The 22079-nt window shown below is 47.4% G+C and overlaps 1 protein-coding gene across 2 annotated transcripts; it reads right to left on the bottom strand.

Moving 5' to 3' along the window:
• Positions 1-96: 96 nt before the first annotated feature.
• Positions 97-20222, bottom strand: Traf1 (TNF receptor associated factor 1). 2 transcript variants are annotated; one of them, XM_042678691.1, is made up of 8 exons: positions 20155-20222; positions 19593-19891; positions 17642-17723; positions 8366-8431; positions 7501-7911; positions 6265-6442; positions 4264-4412; positions 97-1306 (listed from the first exon to the last, which is right to left on the bottom strand). In XM_042678691.1, exons 2-8 carry the CDS (start codon positions 19730-19732, stop codon positions 1088-1090), a joined length of 1245 nt encoding a protein of 414 aa, XP_042534625.1. In that variant the 5' UTR covers positions 19733-19891; positions 20155-20222; the 3' UTR covers positions 97-1087. The 2 variants fall into 2 exon arrangements, with proteins under 2 accessions (XP_042534625.1, XP_042534624.1); XM_042678690.1 differs by having other exon boundaries at positions 19593-20209.
• Between the last annotated feature and the right edge of the window lie 1857 nt (positions 20223-22079).

Below are 22079 nucleotides of genomic sequence, written 5' to 3' on the forward strand. Positions count from 1 at the left end.
CAGGACTGGCATACACACACACATACACACACACACTCATGCATGCACACATGCACACGCACACACACACATACACACACAGAAAACTTCAAAAGAGATTTTTTAAAGAGTTGTTTCTTTGGTTTCATACATACTTAAAAGGACAACCTTCGCCAAGCAGCTCAGATGCCCTGGTCAGTCAATGGAGGGAAGTGAACACTGAGGTGATTGGGATTCTAGAAAGCACCAAGACAGGGGGCTTGAGGCAGAAAAGTGGAAAGTTGATGACTTCCCCAGTGCCACCACACCTGCATATTCCTTCTGGCTATTCCTGGGAGCTCACTGGAGGCACAGATGCCAGAGTCTGTGTGTGCTCCTGCGTGCTGGGAAGCTGGGCTGCTAGGCCCAGGGAACAGGTGCATGTGGGCCACCTAGTCCACCTGGAGATGCTGTGGGTAGGTGAGGAGCCAGAAGGCACGAGGCTCCAGTGTTCCCAGGAGCCCCAATGGGTCTAGGCCTTGCCTGGGCCAGGAGGCCAAAATTATGAATCTCTTGGTTGTAAGAAACATTAAAGATGGTCAAATCCAACCTCTAGCTCGGTGCCCTTCCCCAAGCTTAGCTCTTTGGCTTTACCTGTTCACCTCTAATGATGGAGAACTCAGTTCAGTTTGAATTCACAGTAGTCCCATCCCTTTCCACCCCCTGGGCCGGGTCTGAGTCTGAGCAGGGAGAATGAGCAAGTTTCTATTTCTCCATGGGCCCTATGAGACCCTCCTATCCTGAGAACGTCCCTGCCCAGGCCCCATTGCTCTGGCTCACTGTGATGCCTCAGGCTGGGTCTAGCTTTTCCCAATCTTGATGGAAAATGGCCTCAACATTCAGGGCTGCCTCTCCGCGATGAGTGGTCTGTGAGGAGGGGAGCAATTGTGCTGTCTGCTTCAGAGCCCTCTGTCTTTGTGGGCACAGCCCAAAGTCCCTGCATCTTGATAGCAGCCATAGTCAACTTGTCTGTCCAGGCTATGTCCCAGAACTGCAGGCATGAAGGGCTATCTGCCAATCACTTTGCTAAGCCCTGAGTCGGAGTCTTTTCTCAGGAACCCCAGTGGCTTTAAGAACTGGTGTCCACAATGCACTTGAGGAACATCGTGTCGTCCTTCACGTAGGCATGCTTGGGTGACTGCAGCTTGTTCAGGGGGAAGAACAATGGGCAGCCGCTGGCCACATTGGTTTCGGTCTGAGGCCTCTGGAAGGAGGCTGAGCTGAGGTCGGGCCTGAAGGCATCGATGGCATGCTCGCGGTTGTTCTGGTCGAGTAGCATGAAGGTGACCTGTGGGGCAGGGGCAGATGGAGATGATGAGGCTCAGGGTGACAACACTGAGACTTGGAGGGTGGGATGTACTGGCTCCGAGAGCCCTGGGCCTGCTGCCTGTGGAACCCGCTGACGCTTAGTTCAGAATGCTCAGGAATCAGAGGAGCAACAGTAGGACTGGAGCAGAGTTACATCAGGACCCGGAAAAAGGAAGCCTGGGGTATTCTCTGATTAGGATCAGCTGACCCATCTAGCAGGAAGTGTGGGGATTCTGATGCCCTGGTCAAGTCTGATGGGGTACTGACAGGGAAACTAGACCCAGAAAATCTAGACTTGGAAAGTCTGGATTCATCAACTACAAGCTGGCAGTCCTGGGCTCCAGAAGAGGGGCAAGAAAAGGCCTTTCACTGAGGGGCCATCAACCAGGCCTGGAGACAGCTGGTGCATGCATGGTACACACAAGAGCACATGGAGGTGCTCCTAAGACGCTGCTCATCTGAGCCCGACACCAGCCTTCTTCCCTCACCTGTCAGGAAGCCACTTGTCCCCACGTTAGAATCCCCAGGGGAGGCTCAGGCTGCACCATGGACTAGGGTTGAGCCTCCACTGCTGGTATTTTTTAAATGTCCCTAGCATCTTTAGCAACTATTGCCTAATGACTCATAGACAGAGCCACCTGGCTCACCCACCTAGTTTCCAAGCCAACCAAGGTCTGTGGTCTTCTTCTTCTTTTTTTGGTTAGTCGTGGGGCTTGGACTAGGCCTGGGCACTATCCCTGAGCTCTTCAGCTCAAGTTGAGCACTCTACCACTTTAGCCACAGTGCCACTTCTGGTTTTCTGGAGATAAGAGTCTCATGGACTTTCCTGCCTGGGCTGATTTTGAACCATGATCCTCAGATCTCAGCCTCCTGAGTAGCTAGGATTCCAGGTGTGAGCCACCAGCACCTGGCAAGGTCTGGGTCTTGATGCTCTCTCTCCTCAATGCTGCGGGCACCAGTAAGAATTGTCTAGAGTCCTCCCATTAGCCTTCTTTTTATTTTGTAAAATTTTTATTCTTTTTGTCAGTCTTGGAGCTTGAACTCACTGAGGCCTGGGTACTGTCCCTGAGCATTTTTGCTCAAGGTTAGCACTCTACCACTTTGAGCCATAGGTCCATGCCTGGTTTTTAGGTGTTTAATTGGGAATAAGAGTCTCACGGACTTTTCCTGCCGGGGGCTGGCTTTGAACCGCCATCCTCAGATCTCTGCCTCCTGAGAAGCTAGGATGACAGGTGTGAGCCTCCAGTGCCCAGCCTCCATCAGCCCTCTTTGAGAACAACCGAATAGGCCTGGGAAAGTAGCATGGCAGCATAGCTCTTACTTAGCGTGAGGCCAAGGGGTTGATTGACAGCTGTGGAGGTCTGTTTATAAAAAGACTTTTGTTGCACATACCTGTAATCCCAGCAATGGTAACCTCTCTATACTTTAATAATAACAATAAAATTATATTTTAAAAAGCCTTTTTATTTTCTGTACTGGAAACTGAACCCAGAAACTTCTCCAGGAACTACAACCCTTTTGTTTTTGTTTTTCTTTTCTTTCCTTCTTTCTTTTTTTTTTCCTTTCTTTTTCATTCTTTCTTTTTTCTAGCTCTCTCTCTGTTTTTTCTCTTTGGTGGTACTGGGGATTGATCTGAGGGTGTTTTACTTGCTAGGCAAATGTTCTATCACTGAAGCCATATCATTAATCTTTCTACTTTTAGTCTGTTTTTAAGATAGTGTCTTGCACTTTTACCTAATCTGGCTTCAGATTGTGATCCTCCTATTATTGCCTCTGAAGTAGCTTGGATTACAGGTGTACACTACTGTGCCAGCCTATTTACATGGATTTTTTTTTTTTTTTTTGGTCTGTAGTGGGGCTTGAACTCTGGGCCTGAGTGCTGTCCCTCAGTTCTTCAGCTCAAGGCAAGCGCCCTACCACTTGAGCCACAGCGCCACTTCCAGTTTTCTGGTGGTTTATTGGAGATAAGAGTCTCACGGAGTTTCCTGCCAGGGCTGGCTTTGAACCGTGATCCTCAGATCTCAGTCTCTTGAGTAGCTAAGATTACAGGCATGAGCCGCCAGCGCCGGCTTTCCAATTTTCTTTTAAGGCTTTGATAATGCATTTCTTTTTAGCACTGAATAATTTGTCATTGCTTACATATACCACAGTTTATCCACTCAGTTATTAAAGGTCATCCTGGTATTTATAAATTTTGGCTTTTTGATTTTTGTATTGGTACCAGCGTTTGAACTCAGGGTCAGTCTTGTACTTTTACTTGGCTAACTCACATGAATGGCTGGCACTCAACCACTTGAGCCATGCCTCCAGTGTGCCATTTTGCTAGTTAACTGGAGATGGGATCTCATGGAGTTTTCAGTCTGGGTTGTCTTTGAAAATTGATCCTCCAGATCTCAGCCTCCTGAGTAGCTAGGATTATATTCACAAGCTGTCAGCACCTGGCTTGTGTGTAGACATGAGTTTTAAAGTCCTTTAGGTAAATATCAGGGGGCAGTTGATGGCTGAGTAGAAAAGTAAAAATACGTTCGTTTAGTTTTATAAAAAAACAAAAACAAAAACAAAACTAACTAATTTATCTTCCAAAGAGGCTATGGCTGTCCGTGAGAAGTGTGGCTTATGATATTGTACGGCCCTGGCTGTCCGTGAGAGGTGCTCCTACCCCACAGGCTGGGAGGATGTGGTGTTGGTGGCCAGCCTCACACACAGACCTTCCTCCATGCAAGCTCTCCTTGCCCCCTCCACATTCTGAACTACATTTTTGTATGCCCTTGGGGAGCCCTCTCCTCTTGGGCTTGGATCTGAGGTTGACTTCCTGTTTTGTAATGTAAAAGGAAACTGTTGACACAGGCGGGCAGAGGCCTTGCTAGCTCACAGGTCCAGTGTGTGACAAAACCCGGACATATAAAAACCATCTTATCATTTCCCCAGGGCTCTCACCTTGTTCCTGAAAGGCCATGGCAGCAGGGCATCATACTCCCCTCTCATGATCACGATGAAGAGGGACAAGTGGGTCCTCTTGCCCGTGCCATCCCCGTTCAGGTACAGCCGCAGGCACAACTTGTAGCCGTACTTGGCCGTGTAGAAAGCTGAAAGGTGGAGCCAGAGTTAGCCCAAGAGGGAGAGCTAAGCAGCACTGGGCTTTGCAGTTGAGGATACCTGGATGAAGTGGTCAGATGTGGCAAGGACAGAGGCTCAGCATAAGGAAAGCTGGGTTTGGCAGCCAGCCTTCTCAGTGAGAATGCCAAGGAGAGATGCTTTCTTGGGGTCATCTTGCTTGGTGGTTGTAATTGGCTTGATCACAGACAGGGGGCCCCAGGCTGAGATTCTGGCTCAGCAGTGCTAGATGAATACTAAGTAACTTCAAGCTTTCAGGGACACCAGTACCCCTGACCTGGGAAGCACATTTGAGCTATGGCCTACGGTATGGAAAGAAGCCAGTAAGAGGAAGTGGCTAGCCACCATTACAGTGTGCTGAGGGCAGAGCCAGGATTAGGGGCTCCAATACCAGTTCTCTCAGTTGCTCTGGGTCCATGGTTGGAACACCCAGGAAGCTGGGGTGAGGGGAGCTCATGGGTCTTACAATCACCCTAGGCAGAGGCCCCTGAGGGGGTGAGTCAGCCCTGAAGATTAAGTGCAGAAATCCCTGGGGTTTTCTCTCTGACAAGCCAAAAAGTCCGTCCAATCAGAACAGAAGTTCCTGCAGCTGTAACCTCCGGTGACAAGTCCCTAGGTAGAGACAGGGTGTATGAGGGCATGGGGGAGGGGCAGAAAGGGGGCAGAGGAGGGGGAGGCCAACAGTCTGACTCATCTCTGCCCACTACATGTTGGCAGAACAGGAAACCAGAGCATGGTTTGTAGAAACGGGAGTAAGTGCTTGCATTTCCTCTCTTTAGAAAAGACTAAGGACAAAAGTCTGCTGGTAGAACTCAAGGCCACTTGAGGCACAGAAACCCAGGCCTGCTCTGGGATGAGTGCAAATTCTGCCTCTCACCATCATCCCATCTCTGTTGATCTTAATGCCCTGGAAGAGCCAGTGAGCACGAAAAGTGCAAAAGCTCAACAGATTTGCCAGCTCCTTCTTTACCCCCACCCCATACACTCAGACACAAGGGAGTGATGCTAGGGTGGGCCTGAGTCCTGGCTCTGCACCTGGCTTCTGTGCAGATCTAGGTAGAGAGTCTGCCCTCCTAAGCCTTAGTTTACTTATCTGTAAATGATGTTGAGACAACAGGTACTTGGTGAGGGTTTGAGATCCTGTGTCCAATACTAGAGTATGATGTGAGTTATAAACATATACATATACAATCCATATATCCATATATGTATATCCATATATACATACACATATATAAATATATAAGAATATTTCATGCCCAATTATATGCAAAAAAACCCCACACTGATGAAGTAACTGTTTCATGCAAGTCACCATGCCAAGCCCAGCCACGCAGAAATGACTAAGAACCAGTGACCAGTGACCACAATGGACATTCACAAGGAGTCCACAGTCATATGCAAATGTAGGTAAGTCTGACTCCATTCTGTATTTCTTACTGTAGATGGCTTGCTGCCTGGAGGTGGCATCCTACAGTATCACCTGTGGACATCCTATCTGAGCCCCTCTAACTTGCACAAGCTCGTATGGGCTCCTTTCTTTTATAATCTGATAGCCATATGCAGAAAGTAGATAAGGATTTTTATTCCTATTTGCATTCTGTAAATAGGATTCAGGGAAGAGAAATGCCCGCCCAAGCTCCAATATCTGCAGGTTGTAGCATCATCCACACACTACCCCCACAGTTCCTGGATGGAGACGGACTTAACTGGAGCACTGCTCCTATGTTGGCTGTTCTTACTTCCTATTTCCTGGATGCTGGGGGAAAGGGGGGGGGGAGGAGTCTGTTCATCTAGTGGGTCTCTGTGCCCTTGGGGTGTTACCTGGGGAGAAGAGGCTCATGGTCCTGCCACAAGCTGACTCATGGCAGCGTCTGGTGACGTTGGTGATCTTCCACAGGAAGGTACCATCAAAGCAGGCCTCCTCCATGAGGCGCAGGCTCTGCTCTAGCTTGCCCAAGGCCTGGTCTTTCTGGGCCAGTGTCTGCTGCAATTCCACCACCTGTGGGGAAACTAAGTCAGCTAAGGAGATCAGAGCCGTTTCAGGGTCAGAGGGGAATGGTGAGGTATGGGGATAAGTCTGCCCTAGATACAACTTTTTGTCCCATGTACATTCACATGGCTGCTCTGTAGGGCATTTCTCTCCCCTCCCTTTCCACTAGTCAATTCCTTATGATCCATCCGGAGTCCTGTGGCCCTGCCTGTGTAAACCTTCAGTTTCAATCCTAGCTCAGCTGGTCACTCTAACCTGAGTTCTCACAATGGGTTGATACGGTATATTTTCTGTCTCTCCTTCTAGGTGGTCTCCCCTTGTGAGCTGTGCCCCTGTTCATTTGATTTCCATCTGGGCCTTGCACAGTGCTAGGCTGTAAGAAGAGAGCCAGGGAGTTCACTGGTGAATGAAGACACCGTTGCTGCCCTGATGGTGCCTGCCTTTCAAGGGCAAGTTACACAAAGACAGGCATTACTTGGCCAATTGAACTTGGTGCCCTTCTAGAAGGTTCCTCAACAACATTTAAAACATTTAATACTGGGTGTGTGATCAGATAAAGTGATTCAGGACTAGAAACGAATATCTTTTAAGGAATTTAATCTGAATGCTGGTGGTTCATATCTACAATCCTAGCTACTCAGGAGGCTGAGATCTGAGGATCATGGTTCAAAGCCAGCCCGAGCAGGAAAGTCTGTGAGACTCTTTATTTCCAATTAGCCACCAAAAAAACTGAAAGTGGAGCTGTGGCTCAAGTGGGAGAGTGCTAGCCTTGATTAAAAAAGCTAAGGGACAGTGCTCAAGCCTGAGTTTTAAGCCACAGGACCAGAACATATGTGGGTATAAGTACACACACACACACACACACACACACACACAGCCCAGCAGTATCCTATTCTAGAAGTTCAAGCAGAGGAACTGGAGTATGGAATGGCTCAACACTCATCCTCGGTTGTCCTGAGACACAGGAAGTGGTACAGGATGGATGGCTAGTGTGAAGGCCGGTTGCTACTTTGGGGATAGGATGAGACAAGGCAGGCTGGGGGGACATGCACACCTCTCCCACTCACCCTGTGTTCCAAGCTCTCGATGTGCTCCCGATCTAGCTGGCTCTGGTGGGTGGAGGCAGCCAGGGCCAGGTGAGAGGCCTCTACCTCCTTGTTGAGGACTGCGACGATGTTCTCAAACACACGCAGCTTCTCCTCCAGCTCAGCCAGCAGCTTCTCCTTCAGGAAGCGCTGCAGGACCAGCTCCTCCTGGCTCTCAGAGCTGGGGGCCTGGTAGCAGTCCACCTCTACATCCCCCGTCACCTCCACAGCCGTCTGCAGCTGCAGGTGTGACAGGTTCTGCTCCAGGGCTGTGGGTCCGGAGCCTGGGCTGGAGCTGTGCTGGGCTTTCCACTGTATCATGAAACCCAGCAGCAGGTTGAGATGGGAGGCCTGGGAGGTGGCTGTATGATCCTGTGTGGACTGGGTGCTCCCCTACCAAGAGAAGAGGATCATCAGTAGAAAATGGAATAGAGAAAGGACAGGGGAGCCATAGGAAGCCCTGGCATCGAGTGCCAGAAGAAGTCAAGTACATTCCCCCAGTACAGGAGAACTGGCTCTGTGCACAGTGGAGGGGTTCAGGCAAACTTGGCATTGGCTGTGCCCATGGAGAGCACGTGCATGTGGCCCAGGCTCAAGTGAGTGCAATAGTCCAGTCCTGCTCTTGAACACAGTGATGATTCAGGACCATGGAGAGGGACATGGAGGCTCATTCTTGTGAGGCAGCTACACCAAGGCTTAGGTAGACATTAAGGAGACCTTTCCTAAATACTACAAGGACTTTAGAGTGGACTGTGAAGTTGATGTCATAGGAAAATGCTGAAGGGGCTAGAAGGAAGATCCAGATGTCAGGAACGTTGTGGACAGATTTCCTTTCTCACATGCTTACCTTGAAGGAGCAGCCCACACTTGCAAAGGGACATACGACGCCATCCTCAGATACCTCTGGGGCCACCTGGAAATAACAAACATGTGGCTGATTGTGATGGCTTCCCCTCAGGATCTCTGCAAAGCACCAGGATCCACCTAGGCAGGAGCTGGGCTGGCTTATGACTTCACACACACTGTTCCCTCTGTCTAGCTGATTCCTTTCTGCCTGATTCCTATCCTACAACCCACCCACACCATCCCTAGGAGTTTAATCCTGTGTGACCATCCTCCTGAACAGGACTAGCACAACTGGTGTCATCACAGCAATGCTACTCTTTGTCCTGTCTGGACACCCTTCATACAGCAGTGAACATAGCCAGCATTCACTCTTCAGTTGCTTCTACTGGTTTGCAGGCAAAACACTGAACAGGTATTTCTCCGAAGGAGACTTAAGAACGGCAATTAAGCCTCTGAGAAGGTAAGTCACATCAGGAGTTACCAGAGAAATGTAAATTACAACTACAATGAACGATCATTCCCCATGTGCTAACATAGACGATGATAATAAAAGCAATGATGACAGCAGGCCATGGCAACGACGTGAAGCAGTGAGAACTCCTGTGTCGCTGGAGGGGGTGGGGATGAAAATGGTACAGACACTGTGGGACCATCTACACAAGCGTCTCATAAAGCCAAACCGTACTTCTAAACAACTCACTCATAAACCATCCTACAACCCACACCATTCCATCACTTGGTGGAATGTCCAAGAGAAATTAAAACCTGTCTCCACCAAGATGTGGATATGATAGTTCACAGCAGCTTTATACAAGATCACCCCAATGGAAGGCATCTGGGCATAATCGAAGGGTGAATGAATAGACTCACTGTCAATGTCCCGTACCACAGTCCTACTTGGCAATAAATGTAACTAAATACTAATGTATTTAGTTATGGCATGGATGAACCTCAAAAACGTTATACTAAAAGCAAGAAGCCAAACACCAAAGGCTACATACTCCATGATGCCATGCTGAAGAGGTTTGAGAAGAAGCAAAACCAGTGACCCCCATGGAGACAGAAGGCCGGTGAGAAGTTCCTGAATGGGAAGGGAGAGGCTTGCTTTACAGGGACACAGAGGCTTTTTTTTTGTCTGAGACTAGGACTTGAACTTGGTATCGGACACTTTTGCTCATTGGCTGGAGTTTGACCACTGGAACCATGCCTCTAACTCCAAACAGCTTTTTCTTTCTCTCTTTTCTTTTTTTAAAGGCAGAAACATCTGCCATCTTGACTGTAGTGTGTACATTAACCGGGATTCCTCAAAGTGGATACTTAATGAGAGAATTTGCTCTCATGTGAATAAACACTTGATTTCATAAGAGCTTTTTTTTGTTTTTTTTAAAAAAACCAACAATTTGAAAGAATAATGTGGCGGAATGAACTAAAAATGAGACTTGGATGAAAGGCAGGGAGTATGGGAAGAGAGGTGTCTGGAGCGGAGCAAACAGAAAAGCCACACAAGTGATTCCTGTCTAAAAGTAAAATAAGCAGAAGGCTGCAGGGCTAATGAATAGAGTTGGTTGGGACACAGAGCCCAGCCCAACAAAGGCCAACCCCGCCTCGCCCCAGTGCCCTAAGCCTCAGGAACATGCTGTTCTCAACATAGAATAGAAAACAGATGTGCCATGGGAGTGGACTGATGGCGGTCTTGGCAGAAGATACACTGGCTTTGGGAAGTCTGGAGTGGTGAAGCCTCTGGTTATCGCTCGTGATGATTTATGAGAACAAGAGAGTCTGATGTCACGTGTGGATCCGAGGCCTGGGTGGATGGACCTGAAACCATCTCAGGTCCTCCAACTCCTCCTCGTCCATGGTTGTAATCCTTTGCATAGTCCAAGGCATGGAGCTTGCAGTGGGTCTTCAGAAGAAGGAGGACAAAGCAGCAAGCTCACACGGGAATCCCAGGTGTCACCTGTAAGGCAGGAACTGCAGTGACAGTCTACAGGGGGGAATATCACCTGGGTGTCTGGCTCCTCTTTATTACAGTGCATGGCCAGGTGGGCTGAGGCAAGCCTCAAATGTTTTCTCAAGTCCCGATGACCATCTAGGCCACCCTGTCTCTGTGGAGTCAGCCTGCCAAGTTCAGAGCCAGTTTCTGTCATGATACATAGTAGCCAAGTAGCCTCGGGAAGGTCATTATCTCCTCTACGGAAATGGGGATAATAGTACCCCCTTTGGAGTTATTGTAATGATTAAGTGAGGCAATGCATACAAGTTGTTAGTATTAGTTACCTATCATAGCTGTAATAAAACACCATGAACTTGCTGGTATAACACAACACAAATTTAGTATCACACAGTTCTAGAGGCCACAAGTTCTCACATCAAGGTGTTGGTACACCATGTTCCCTCTGAAGGCTGCAGGGGAGAGAATCTGTTTCCTTGCTTTTCTCAGCTTCTATGAGCTGCCTACATTCCTTGGCTCAGGGTCTCTTCCTCTAAGTTGAAAGCCAGAAGCACAGCATCTTTCAGCCTCTTGCTGACTCTCCTGTCTCTCTTTTTGGAGGCTGCTTGTGACTACTTACTCAGGTGTCCAGGGAAACCTCCCCATCTCCAAAGCCTTCCTTTAATTACACCTGCAGAGTCTTTCATGCCGTCATTAGGGGCTGAATATACTCTCTCATTCTTTAACTTTTTTTTAGGTCTGAGATTGGGACTCCAACTTGGTGTTTGCCGCTTTTCTCCCATTGGCTAGCGCTCTACCAACAGTCACGCCCCCAATCCCCAATCTCTCATTCTTATGTTCAAGTTTGAGCCCCTAATTTCTAAGAATCTAGAGACAAAGCCTCTAAAGAAGCTCATTAAGTTAACATGGGGATGATTCCTAATCTAATAGAACTTACAAGAAGAAACGTGGACATCGGAGACCATGTGAAAACAGAGAGGAAAAAAATAGCCATCTGCAAAACGAGAGGTCTTGAAAGAAACCAACCTGCTGACTCCTTGTCTTGGACTTACAGCTTCTAGAACTGAATAAATAACCATCTAGGGTACTTAGTTATGGCGGTTCCAGTAAATGTACGTAGCCATTGAGGTCACGTGTTCACGGGTTCTGGGGATTAGGATGTGGACACTGTGGAGGGACATTTTTCTACCTAATAGAGTTCAATCTGTGTTAGTAGCAGCATTACCAATTATTAGCAGCATACCCATGGATTAAACACTACCTTTGGCTCTACTCCAGCAGCTGCTGGCATGTACATATATCTCATTTAGTCTTCACACGTCAAACTCTTAATAACCAATTCTACAAAACTCTACTTTCCCTTTGGATTTCCTTTGGGAAGGGGACATCCTCTTAACTGTGTAAGTTCCAATAATATTTTCTAATTCTAGAAGTCCCAACATCTTTATATGCTCTCTCCTAGGATCCCAGCAAAAATCTTTGCAGTAGACGGGATGTGATTAGCTTCTTAATAGAGATGACACTATGGCCTACTCAAGGTCATATCATCCTTGTGAGCTGAGTCTGGGTCTTCTTGTCCCTGGGGTCTAGCCTTGGCAGGGCCTGTTGCTTCCACTGCATTGGGCAGGTGCTAGCCCATCAGATCTGCACATCACCATGAGGAGGGGCAGGGCTCTGAGGTCCTGCTCTCTCATAGAAGAGAAGTCAGAGTTGAGATGGCTGGAGACTTGTAGGAGGCAACAGAGGCAAAGGAAAGCCAAGAAGCCTGGAGTCCAGTGTGGTTTCTACCCACCACAGTCCTCACCTTGATCAAAGAGTGGCCCTTCTTGAAGGCCAGGAACTGCAGAGGCAGAAAGAGATCAGACTCAGGGTGCAGAGAACAGGGATGTTAAGAAAAGAAATAACCAACCCTTTGGGGTTGGAGGTGTGGCCCAAGTGCCAACGAGCAAAAGTGTGAGATACAACGTTTTTTTTTTTTTTTTTTTTTGGCCAGTCCTGGGACTTGAACTCAGGGTCTGGGCACTCTCCCTGAGCTTCTTTTTGCTTAACTACCACTTGAGCCACAGCGCCACTTCTGGCTTTTTCTGGTATGTGGTACTGAGGAATTGAACCCAGGGCTTGATGCATGCTGGGCAAACACTTTACCACTAAGCCACATTCCCAGACCAGAGATACAAAGTTTTAGGCAAGGAAAAGGAATTAAAAAAAAAAAAAAAGAAGAAGAAAAGAAAACAGAAAAAGAATGGGGACCTCTGCCCTGTGTGGTAAGTGGCCCCTATGCGAATGATTTCTCTGCTTACAAAGGCTAAACATAGCTGAAAGTGGAATTTCCTCCGAGGAGAAAACCAAAAAAGGCAAACAGAATCCCAGGCCTGAAGGAGTGCTTGTTCCAGGGCCGGGTCTGCAGAGCCTCTGGTATGTAGTATTCTGGCCACATCAGCCACCAGGGCTCTTTGTGGTCCCCCTAGGACCTCAGTGACAGCCGGTCCCAATGGGAGGCAGCAGGAGGCCTGCCCCTGTACAATCCTGCAATGAAATCAAGAGGTTCTGAATACCACAATCACCAATATGTGGGGCAGAGGTCCACTGAGGTTCTGGAGGCAGAGGGAAGGCTGGTTTCTATAAGAGCCTCAGCTGGTGCCAAGGGAAGGCACTCTGTAGTCCCAGGAGGTACTATCCACCAGTTACCTCCCTCTTCTGTACTGTTCCGGTCTGCTGACCTCTCCCACCTCCTCTAGGAAGACCTGGTAAGAGTCTTCTCATTGAAAGTAGCCTTGCCCATTCCTGTTTTCCCATAGCACTTGCTGGGATCTAGCACTTCTGGCAGACTGTTGTTTAATCATGCATAAAGCAATTGGGAGAGAGGTGTGCCACAGGCACAGAGTAGGGATGCACGGATCAGAGTGACCCCTGGGGTCAGAATCACTCGGCCTTTTGTGGCCCTCAAAGGAACCAGACTTTAGCTTGGTGCAGATGAATAAGAAATAGCTGTATGACCAATGAGGTCACTGGCATTCCAGGGAATTAATGAGCTCCCTGGCTTTGGAAGGGCATAAAACTGTGTGACAGGAACTCATATGGGATGAAAATTGGACTACTTCGCTCAGAACTCCAACTTGCTTTTGACCTTTTGTTTTGTGTGTGTGTGTGTGTGTGTGTGTGTGTGTGTGTGTGTGTGTGTGTGTGTGTGTGTGTGTGTGTGACTACTGGGGTTTGAACTCACAGCTTCATGCTCTCAGTTGGCTTTTTCATTCAAGGCTAGTGGCTCTACCACTTGAAACATATCTCTACTTTCAGCATTTTTCTGGTTAACTGGATTTTCTGGTCTCTTGGATTTGTCTGCCTGGGTTGGCTTGGAACTGGGATCCTCAGATCTCAGACTCCTGAGTCATGAGGATTTCAGTCATGAGCCATCTGCACCTGACTACTCATATTCTTGGTGTTTCCAGAGGGAAGAGTGAGGGAAACAGTCTCTCTCATGAAGGTCTCAAAAAAAAAAACAGAATTAAATGTTATTTTCCAGCCACTTGTTTGTCCCCTACTTCACTATTACTTCATCATCATCCAGACAAGAATCAGATCTCTAATTAGGTCGACATTAATCCTTTAACAGCTGCTTCTTACATTATATAACTGGCTAGTGGGTTTGGGCCCTTCTCTGGGAGCTATTAATTTAATAAAGTCAGAGGATGAGGGCAAACTGATAAGCAGATGGCATGGAAAGTGTTGGCAAGATGGGCATCTTTGGGCTTAGTTCAGCTGCTATCCAGGCAGTAAAGGCTTTACCATAAACTCTGCCATCTACTGATTACATCATTTCCCTGCTTCCCTGCCTCCATGTCTCAGCTTCCCTCAGATGATTGTTTTAGCAATTGCCATGTATCGACGTATGACCAGTTACTTTCCTTTGGTCAAAAGGCTTCCAAAGTTCTCATAGGGCCAGGGGCCAGAGAAGTTCTTGATGTTTCTACTATGTGGCTTTCTGCAGGTGTTCAGGCCATTGAGTTGCTCCAGCCTCTTCCCCCTGGTGACTGCATTGAATGGGGAAGTCAGCAGGGAGGGGGAGGGCTGGCACCTCTCTGTGGACTGTCTTGCCTCAAAGGGGCCTTTGCACTGGGCACTGATGGCTCACTCCTTTAATCCAAGCAATCAGGAGGCTGAGATCTGAGGATCCCAGTTTGAATGAAGCCCAGATAAGAAAGTCCATGAGACTCTTAGCTCTCAGATTGACCACCAAAAAGCAGGAAGTGGGCTTGCGGCTCATGTGATAGAGGAAGAGCAGAAAAAGCTAAGGGACAGCACCCAGGCTCTGAGTTCAAGCTCCAGGGCTGGTGTGTGCATGCATGCACGTGTGTGCGTGTGTGCGTGTGTGTGTGTGTGTGTGTGTGTGTGATTTTGTTCCCAAGTGCAGGCAGTGCCACTTCCTACTACTCCTCAGCCTTATAAATGTTTACAGTTCCACCACGGAAACTACTTCATTTGGATTAAGACAGCAAACTTCAAACTGTGCTCTGCAGAGCCCAAAGTCACTAGAGGCCTCACAGCGGGAGGTGGGGCTGGAATAGGAGAAAGAAACAGGGTAACACAAACGGGGAGCCAAACTCCCCCTCCATGAAAGTGCTTCTATTTCTTCTATTATATAGGATTTTACTTGACAAGCATACAAAAATTAAAGCCATTGGATTAAGTGATACTAAAACCTATCTAACCTATATTGTCTGACATTTATGATTAAGTATTATTTTTGCCAAGAATTAAGAACAATATTATAAAGCAGTAGCCCTTGAGTATGCAAGCAGCAGCCTCTCAGAAAGCACACAGCCCATACTCTTCTCTCTGCTTATGAGATATGGTAGTTTACAGTTAGTGGTCTGCTTCTGAGTCATAGGTAGTCCATGGAGACAAGCAGGGAGCAGAGAAAATTGTTCCAAAGATCAGTGGATCATCTTTGTGCCACTCCTGGGGTTTGAACTCAGGGTCCTGGAGCTTGAACTCAGGACCTGGGTGCTGTTCTTGAGCTTTCTTTTTCTTTCTTTCTTTTTTTTTCTGCCACTTGAGCCACAGTCCTATTTCTGGATTTCTGGGTGGTTAATTGGGGATAAGAGTCTCTTGATTTTTCTGACTGGCTTTGAACTGTGATCCTCAGATCTCAGCACCCTGAGTAGCTAGGATTATAAGCATGAGTCACCAGTGCTTGTCAGGACATTAATAACTCTCTTCCCCAGAGAGTATAAAGTTCCAGAAAAAAATACACTTGATCCTTATTATTCTTTTCTGAAGGCCTGATGAGAAGGAAGGGAAAACCCTTCTAGCCAGCTCTGAGAGGGGCAGGAATTATCCTAAACCTTCTGAATGACAAGAGAAAGGGGAGGAGACCTACAAACTTTCTTTCTTCGGATTCGCCAGATGGGAAGGAGATGGGGCCTGGCAGTTAGTGACCTATAACCTGGACATCACAGATCCAGAGAAGAACTTGGAGAACCAACTTAACCTTCATTACAGAGGGAGAAGCAAGGCCTGGATTTGCCTCGAGCCATGCAGAGGATCATACAAAAACCACCTCAGGACACCAGGCTCTGTATATGTGGTCCACTGTGTTACCACTGTGGTGGTAACATGGAAGGTTGTGCTGAAAGACTCAAGCCACTTGGACATTGCAGTATTGAGATCCCCCAACGTAAATAAGGAGGCTCCATATGTAAATTAGGAGGTTCAGGTTTGCACAGTGATTCCAACGTGTTTGGACTCATGGACTCATAAACTTTTGTTTTTGTTTTTAACTCGAAGATTAACATAAAATTGCCATCGTTTTATTGTACCTCGTAAAGGCTTTATCCAAAACTATCATCTACTATTGCATCATGTCATGTCTACAAAGATACGTGGAAGAAGCACATAATCTCAGAGGTTGATTCTCCAAAATGAGATAATATAGATATAATAGAGCTTTATAGAAATTTGATACAGTTTCTATATCTTTAAAAATCATTTTTGTCATGAACTGACAGTTCATAGATGAACTCTGCGTTGGACAGATACCTCCCTTCCAGCTTGAATGGGCCAGAGATGCAAACTCTATTTTCTTTAACCCCTCATACTTCCAAGGTCTATCTTGTTTGTTTGAACTGTATTTTTTTGTCTTTTCTTTTTTGGTACTGGGAATCGAACCCAGGGCACTGTACTTGCAAAGCAAGTGCTTTGCCACTACGCTACATCCCAGCCCCTAAGGCATATCTTACTCCTAGAAGCTCATTTGTGGTAGAACTCATGGCTGAACTGATAATGGCTTCTCCTTGCATCAGAGGCTGGCTGACTGTTTTGTTGCTGTTGTTGTTTATTTGTAAAAAGGCAGAGAGTAGATATTTTTGGCTTTGAAATTTGTTGTAAATATTCATTTTTGTCCCTGTGAGGCAGATAATACATAATTGAGGGGAGCTGGGAAGGTGGCTCAGTGGTAGAGCCCTTGTCTTTCATGCATGAGGCCCTGGGTTTGATTCCTCAGCACCACATAAGCAAAAAGAAAAAAGCCGGAAGTGGCGCTGTGGCTCAAGTGGTAGAGTGCTAGCATTGAGCTGAAGAGCTGAGGGAAAGCACTCAGGCCCAGAGTTCAGGCCCCACGACCGGACCAAAAAAAAAAAAAAAAAAAGAAAAAAAATACATAATTGAGTCGAGTAGTTTATATAACAAAAAAACTTTACTTACAGACATAGATGTCTGTACTTCAAATAAAATTTTCATGTGTTCCAAAATACTATTCTTTTTTTTTTTTTTTTTGTGCCAGTTCTGGGGCTTGAACTCTTGGGCCTAGGCGCTATCCGTGAGCTGCTTTTGCTCAAGGCAAGCACTTTACCACTTGAGCCATAGAGCCACTTCTAGCTTTTTTTCTGAGTAGCTTATTGGAGATAAGAGTCTCACAGATTTTCCTGCCTGAGCTGGCTTTGATTACAGGCATGAGCCACTGGTGCCTGGATTCTTTTGATTATTTTTTCCAAGCATTTAAAAAAATAAAAGGCATTCTTAGCTTGTGGGTTATACAGAAGTAGGTGGTAGGCTAGATTTAGCCCATAAGTCAGTTTGTGGTCCCTTGATTTAAAATAGTAGTTTTTATCTTAAATCTATCATGGAGCTGCCAGGTGGCTCTGGGCAAAATGCTTCCCCATTGTGAACATCAGGGTCCTCCATGCTTATGAAGTGAACTTAGTCCAGGCTCAAGACAAAGTAGGGACTAGGATGGGGATGGGGGGTGTTCATCTAGACAGTGCCTTCTTGGACTCCATCTGGACAAATCAGGAAAAGTATATGAAAGCTCTGGCTGTGCCCACGTACCTTCTCCTGAGTCAGACTGTCTGAGGTTCCAGGTTGTAGGTTGTTCCCTCCGCACTTGGGACAGATTGCATCTTGGATGTTCCTAGGGAAATGAGCAAATCCCCTGAGTGAGTCCCAGCCTGGTGGGTACCATGGATCACACGGAGCCTTCATTCATAAAATCTGAAAGCCCTGGACATCACTGCTTTCTGCCGTTTGCAGAGCTTCTTTGGCAGTAAGTACCTCATGGGAACATTGACACTTCGGTAGAAGTGCTTGGTTACTGGGTACTAACCCAGTTCTCATGAAAGGAGTATGCCATGCTCTAATTTGCTTTCTTTAAACCTGAAAAAATTCTGAATTCCAAAACATGTCCAACCCTGGGGGACTCTGGACATATAATTCTATTTTCTCCTTTCAGTGGCCTATATTTAATACGGTTTTGTTGCTGTTGTTGTTACTGTTGTTTGGTTTTTGTTAATTATAAGTGATCATGGCCTATCAGAACCAGAAAGGACCATCTAGCTGGGAGATGGCTGTGGGATTCTGATTAGGTATTGTGTAGATACCTGTGTTTTACAAAGCCCCCAAGTAATTCTGACCTACAGTGAGGACTGCTGGCCTAGGCCATTTTCTAAATGAGGAAAATGAGGGCCTGGAGGCCAGTGGATGGGCCAAAGGACAGTGAGAGCTGGCTGTCAGGCTCCTCAAGCCTCAGGCTGGGGCCCTTCATTCTCTGGCCAGCTCCTTCCTTTCCTCTGCCAGGCTTTCAGAGAATGGAGAGGGAAGCACAGATTGAACAGAAATCAGCTTGATGGGAAGAGGTCAGGCTGTATCTTTCCACCCCCTCCCCCAACCTGGCCTTTCCACCACCTGACATCGCACTTATTTCCTGCAGCTGCCCCCTTGGTTCCCCCTATTTGAACTTCTCACTTGCCTGATTCAGTTCTCCATAGTCCTAAGCTGCAAAAACCCCCCAACAAAAGGTCATGCTGGTGATGCATGGCCTTTTAAGGGAATCTCTGCCAGGAACTGACGGGGGGGGGGGGGGGGGGGGGGGGGGAAGAGGAACCACTGACTTAATCTCTCTATGAGGCTTCACTGTCTTCATCTATAAAGTAGAATAATAACACCCACCTCTCCAAGCCTTCCTGAGGATGCAAGAGCATTTTTGTATATAGCAGGTGCATAATAGTTGCTTAAGGTGCAATGCTAATGTTACTCTCAAAGTCACACACATTTCTGAGTGACTTTTACTTTAACCATAAATGTATGCATAAACATATACTTTATGTCTATATCTGTGCCTTTTATAGACTTCTTTGGAAACAAGATTAAATATATTTGTACATTTGTTATTTACCAAGGAGGTTTTCATTCATTATATTTTTTGAATATTATTATTATTATCATCATCTAAATGACAGAGCCTAGGCACTGTCATTTAGCTTTTTCACCCAAGGCTAGCTCTTTACCACTTGAGCCACAGCTCTACTTCTGGCTTTTTGGTAGTTAATTAGAGATAAGAGTCTCATGGACTTTGCTGCCTAGGCTGGCTTCAAACCATGATCCTTGGCTCTCAGACTCCTGATTAGCTAGGATAACAGGCATGAGCTATAGGCACCCAGCTAACATTTTGAATATTATTGACTGGGCCTTGTAACAACTTGGTGAGGGAGAAAATAGCTCTAGGTCAGAAAGCTGAAACTAAGAGCCATCAACATTTTGCAATGGCCCACACAGGAAGTCAGTAACTGAGTGGGCCTCAAGGCTCTGCTTCAGACCGTCTTTCCGTGACTACTTCTTACCCACAGCCAGAGGGGCAGTGTCAGGAGAGAAAGGTAGGGAAACTGCGGCTCAGAAAAGTGAAGTCACTTGTCCAAAGTCAGTGGCTCTTTCGATCCCAGTCACCTGTCAGGAATCCCTCCCTTGTACCATCTTCCCACCCACCCATCATTCATGGGCCTCTCACCTCAGATTCTCAGAGAGACAGGTTGCACAGCAGAGCACCCTGGGTTCTGATGGATCCTGGCACACGGTGAGGGGACAGCCAAAGGGAAACTCATTCTCCCCAGGGGCTGGGTGAGGGCTGCTGGCTGAGCTGGAGGCCATCTCCAAACCTCAGGCTGGCCAGGGATGGAGGGCCAACCCTGTGAAATCCGTGGAGGAAAGCAGAGGTGGGCCTTTGGCTGGGCCACCCTCTCTGGTGAGCAGGAGGTCTCTGGTGACTTTATCTTCCCCTCTCTGGCTTGTGTAGTTCCACGTCACAAGCTGAGTCACAACAAGGATGGGGTAGGAATTACCCTTTGTGGTGCAGAAAAAAAAAAAGAAAAAAAAAAATCCCCTGGACGGTGACTGAAGGCTTTGGGAGTGTCCAGTTATTTTTCAGAGTGAAAAAGGAGAAAGAGAAGCATGTCATAGATGCTGAGTTTCCCTGTCTAAGAACCACAGGGCAGATGGCTGCTGGCTTCCTCCACCTCGTGGGGCTGGCTTGCTGTCTGAGCCCCTGGAGGGCTCTCAGTGGGGGCACTCACCTAGGCAGAAATCCCCAGCGCTCTGGAGGCAGGTCCAAAAAAACCCAAGTTCTAGACCTTTCAGTTCTATCCTCTTCAGAGTGTCTGGTTGACCTGGGGGGGGGGGGGGGGAGTCACTTTCTCATGGTGGGTCTCGGTTACCTCATCTGCAAAGAAACAAGTCAATGGTGTCTGGGCTATATGACCTTAGGAACTCAGGACCGGAAGTAGCCAGAGGCATGAAGATAGGGCTCAATGATTTAACCAGGCCTTGTGGCATTCTGCATCAGCATGACAGTGACAAACAAGGTCCTCCCCTCCTTTGAAGTCCAAAGCTCTGGGACCTCAGACTCTGCAGAGCCTTCTAGCTACAACCCTACTCAGGAAGTCATAGGCAGCTCCCTGCTCAGCTTTGGAGGTCACCACTTCCCTGCCCCCCACCCCCAAAAACAAAGCATTAAACGAGGCCAGAATTAAGTGGGCTGTAGCTTCACATATATGGGGGGAATAAGCATGCTAACCAGACTGCTGTGTTCTGGCCAGTGGGGTTTTTTCCCCCTTCCAATCCTTGCAACATTCTGTTGGGAATTCTTCTGTACTCATGAACAGCCCAGAGATGCAAGATGTGTGTTTGGACATCACACAGTCTCTGGTGGTGGTGGGAGATTCAAAGCAGGGTTGTGGATTTCCAGATTCAATGTGTTTCCACTACACAGGGGATGAGAGCCAGGCAGCTTGGTGAAGCCTTGGAGACCAGGATGAAGGTCAGAGCATCCAGCTCATCTCATCAAGCAAAGGCAAAGATCCCTGAACACCCTCCAGGGCTGCAATGAGGGCTTTGCAAATCCTGGCCCTTTGAGTTCAGACAGATCGGAGTTGAGATTCTGGGTCTACCACTGACTAGCTGTGGGTTCTGGAACAAGAGCTTTAATTTCTCTGAACCTCAGTTTCTGCATCTGTAAAATGGGGATGATAATACCTACTTCACCCAATTGCTGTGAAGATAAAACAAGATAGTGGGAGAATGTGTAGCAAGTGACAGGCCTGAAAAGCTTCGATACTTTACCCAGCTGATTGGCAACACAGCCAGGTTGCTCCCCCAAAACCAGAGGAGAGGATTTAAATGACAAGTTACATTTATATAGTGTTCCATACCTACCAACTTAGCCCAAGTCTCCCAGGTAGGCAGGAGAGGTTGCACGTTGTCATCTGACCCTAGAGAATTTCAACTGCCTGCTTTCCCTGGAATGGTATGATGGCTGCCCAGGCACCAAGGGCAAAGAGCTCACCATATCCTATGGCTACAGAGTAAATCAGGACTTCCACCTTCACCTGGGCCTTCTCTGCAAACTGGCTTGATGAGCCCTAGGACTGTGAGGAAGACATGCCTTCCACTTCATGTCCCAACCTGCAAACTCTTGTCCCCCCCCTTCCTCCCTTAGCCCCTCCCTCCTTCCCTCCCTCCCTCCCTTGCTCCTCCTTCCATTCCCCAGTTTGGGACAGAATAGACACCCAAGCTTTATTTTCCCCCTTACCTGCTCCTTCCCAGCAGCAATCAAAATACACCCCCGCCCCCCAGGCTGCTCTAATACACACAAAAAATAATAGTTACTACTTCTTCTTCTTTTTTTTTTTTTTTGTCAGTCATGGGGCCTAAGCTCTAGGCCTGGGTGCTGTCCCTGAGCTCTTCAGCTCAAGGCTAGCACTCTACCACTTGAGCCACAGTGCCACTTCTAGCCTTTTCTGCTTATGTGGTGCTGAGGAATCAAACCCAGGGCCTGAAGCATGCAAGGCAAGCACTTTACCACTAAGCCACCTTTCCAGCTCCAATAGTTACTTCTTTTTACTGATGTGTTAAGTACTTCTATAGACACCATCTCATGGGAGTTTCTCCTGGCCCTCCTGAGGTGTCCCCCACCCCCATCTTATAGTTGAAGGAACTGAGG

This window comes from Dipodomys spectabilis, unplaced genomic scaffold (genome assembly GCF_019054845.1).
Source record: "Dipodomys spectabilis isolate Male_0828 unplaced genomic scaffold, ASM1905484v1 ptg000046l, whole genome shotgun sequence".
Lineage (NCBI taxonomy): Eukaryota > Metazoa > Chordata > Mammalia > Rodentia > Heteromyidae > Dipodomys > Dipodomys spectabilis.

Excerpts from the sequence above, each read along its gene's own strand:
- Traf1 (XM_042678691.1), bottom strand. The coding sequence starts at position 19,732 with ATGGCCTCCAGCTCAGCCAGCAGCCCTCACCCAGCCCCTGGGGAGAAT. Across the intron at positions 17,724-19,592 it reads TGTCTCTCTGAGAATCTGAG|GAACATCCAAGATGCAATCT; the intron begins GTGAGAGGCCCA and ends TCATTTCCCTAG. Across the intron at positions 8,432-17,641 it reads ACAGTCTGACTCAGGAGAAG|GTGGCCCCAGAGGTATCTGA; the intron begins GTACGTGGGCAC and ends TGTTATTTCCAG.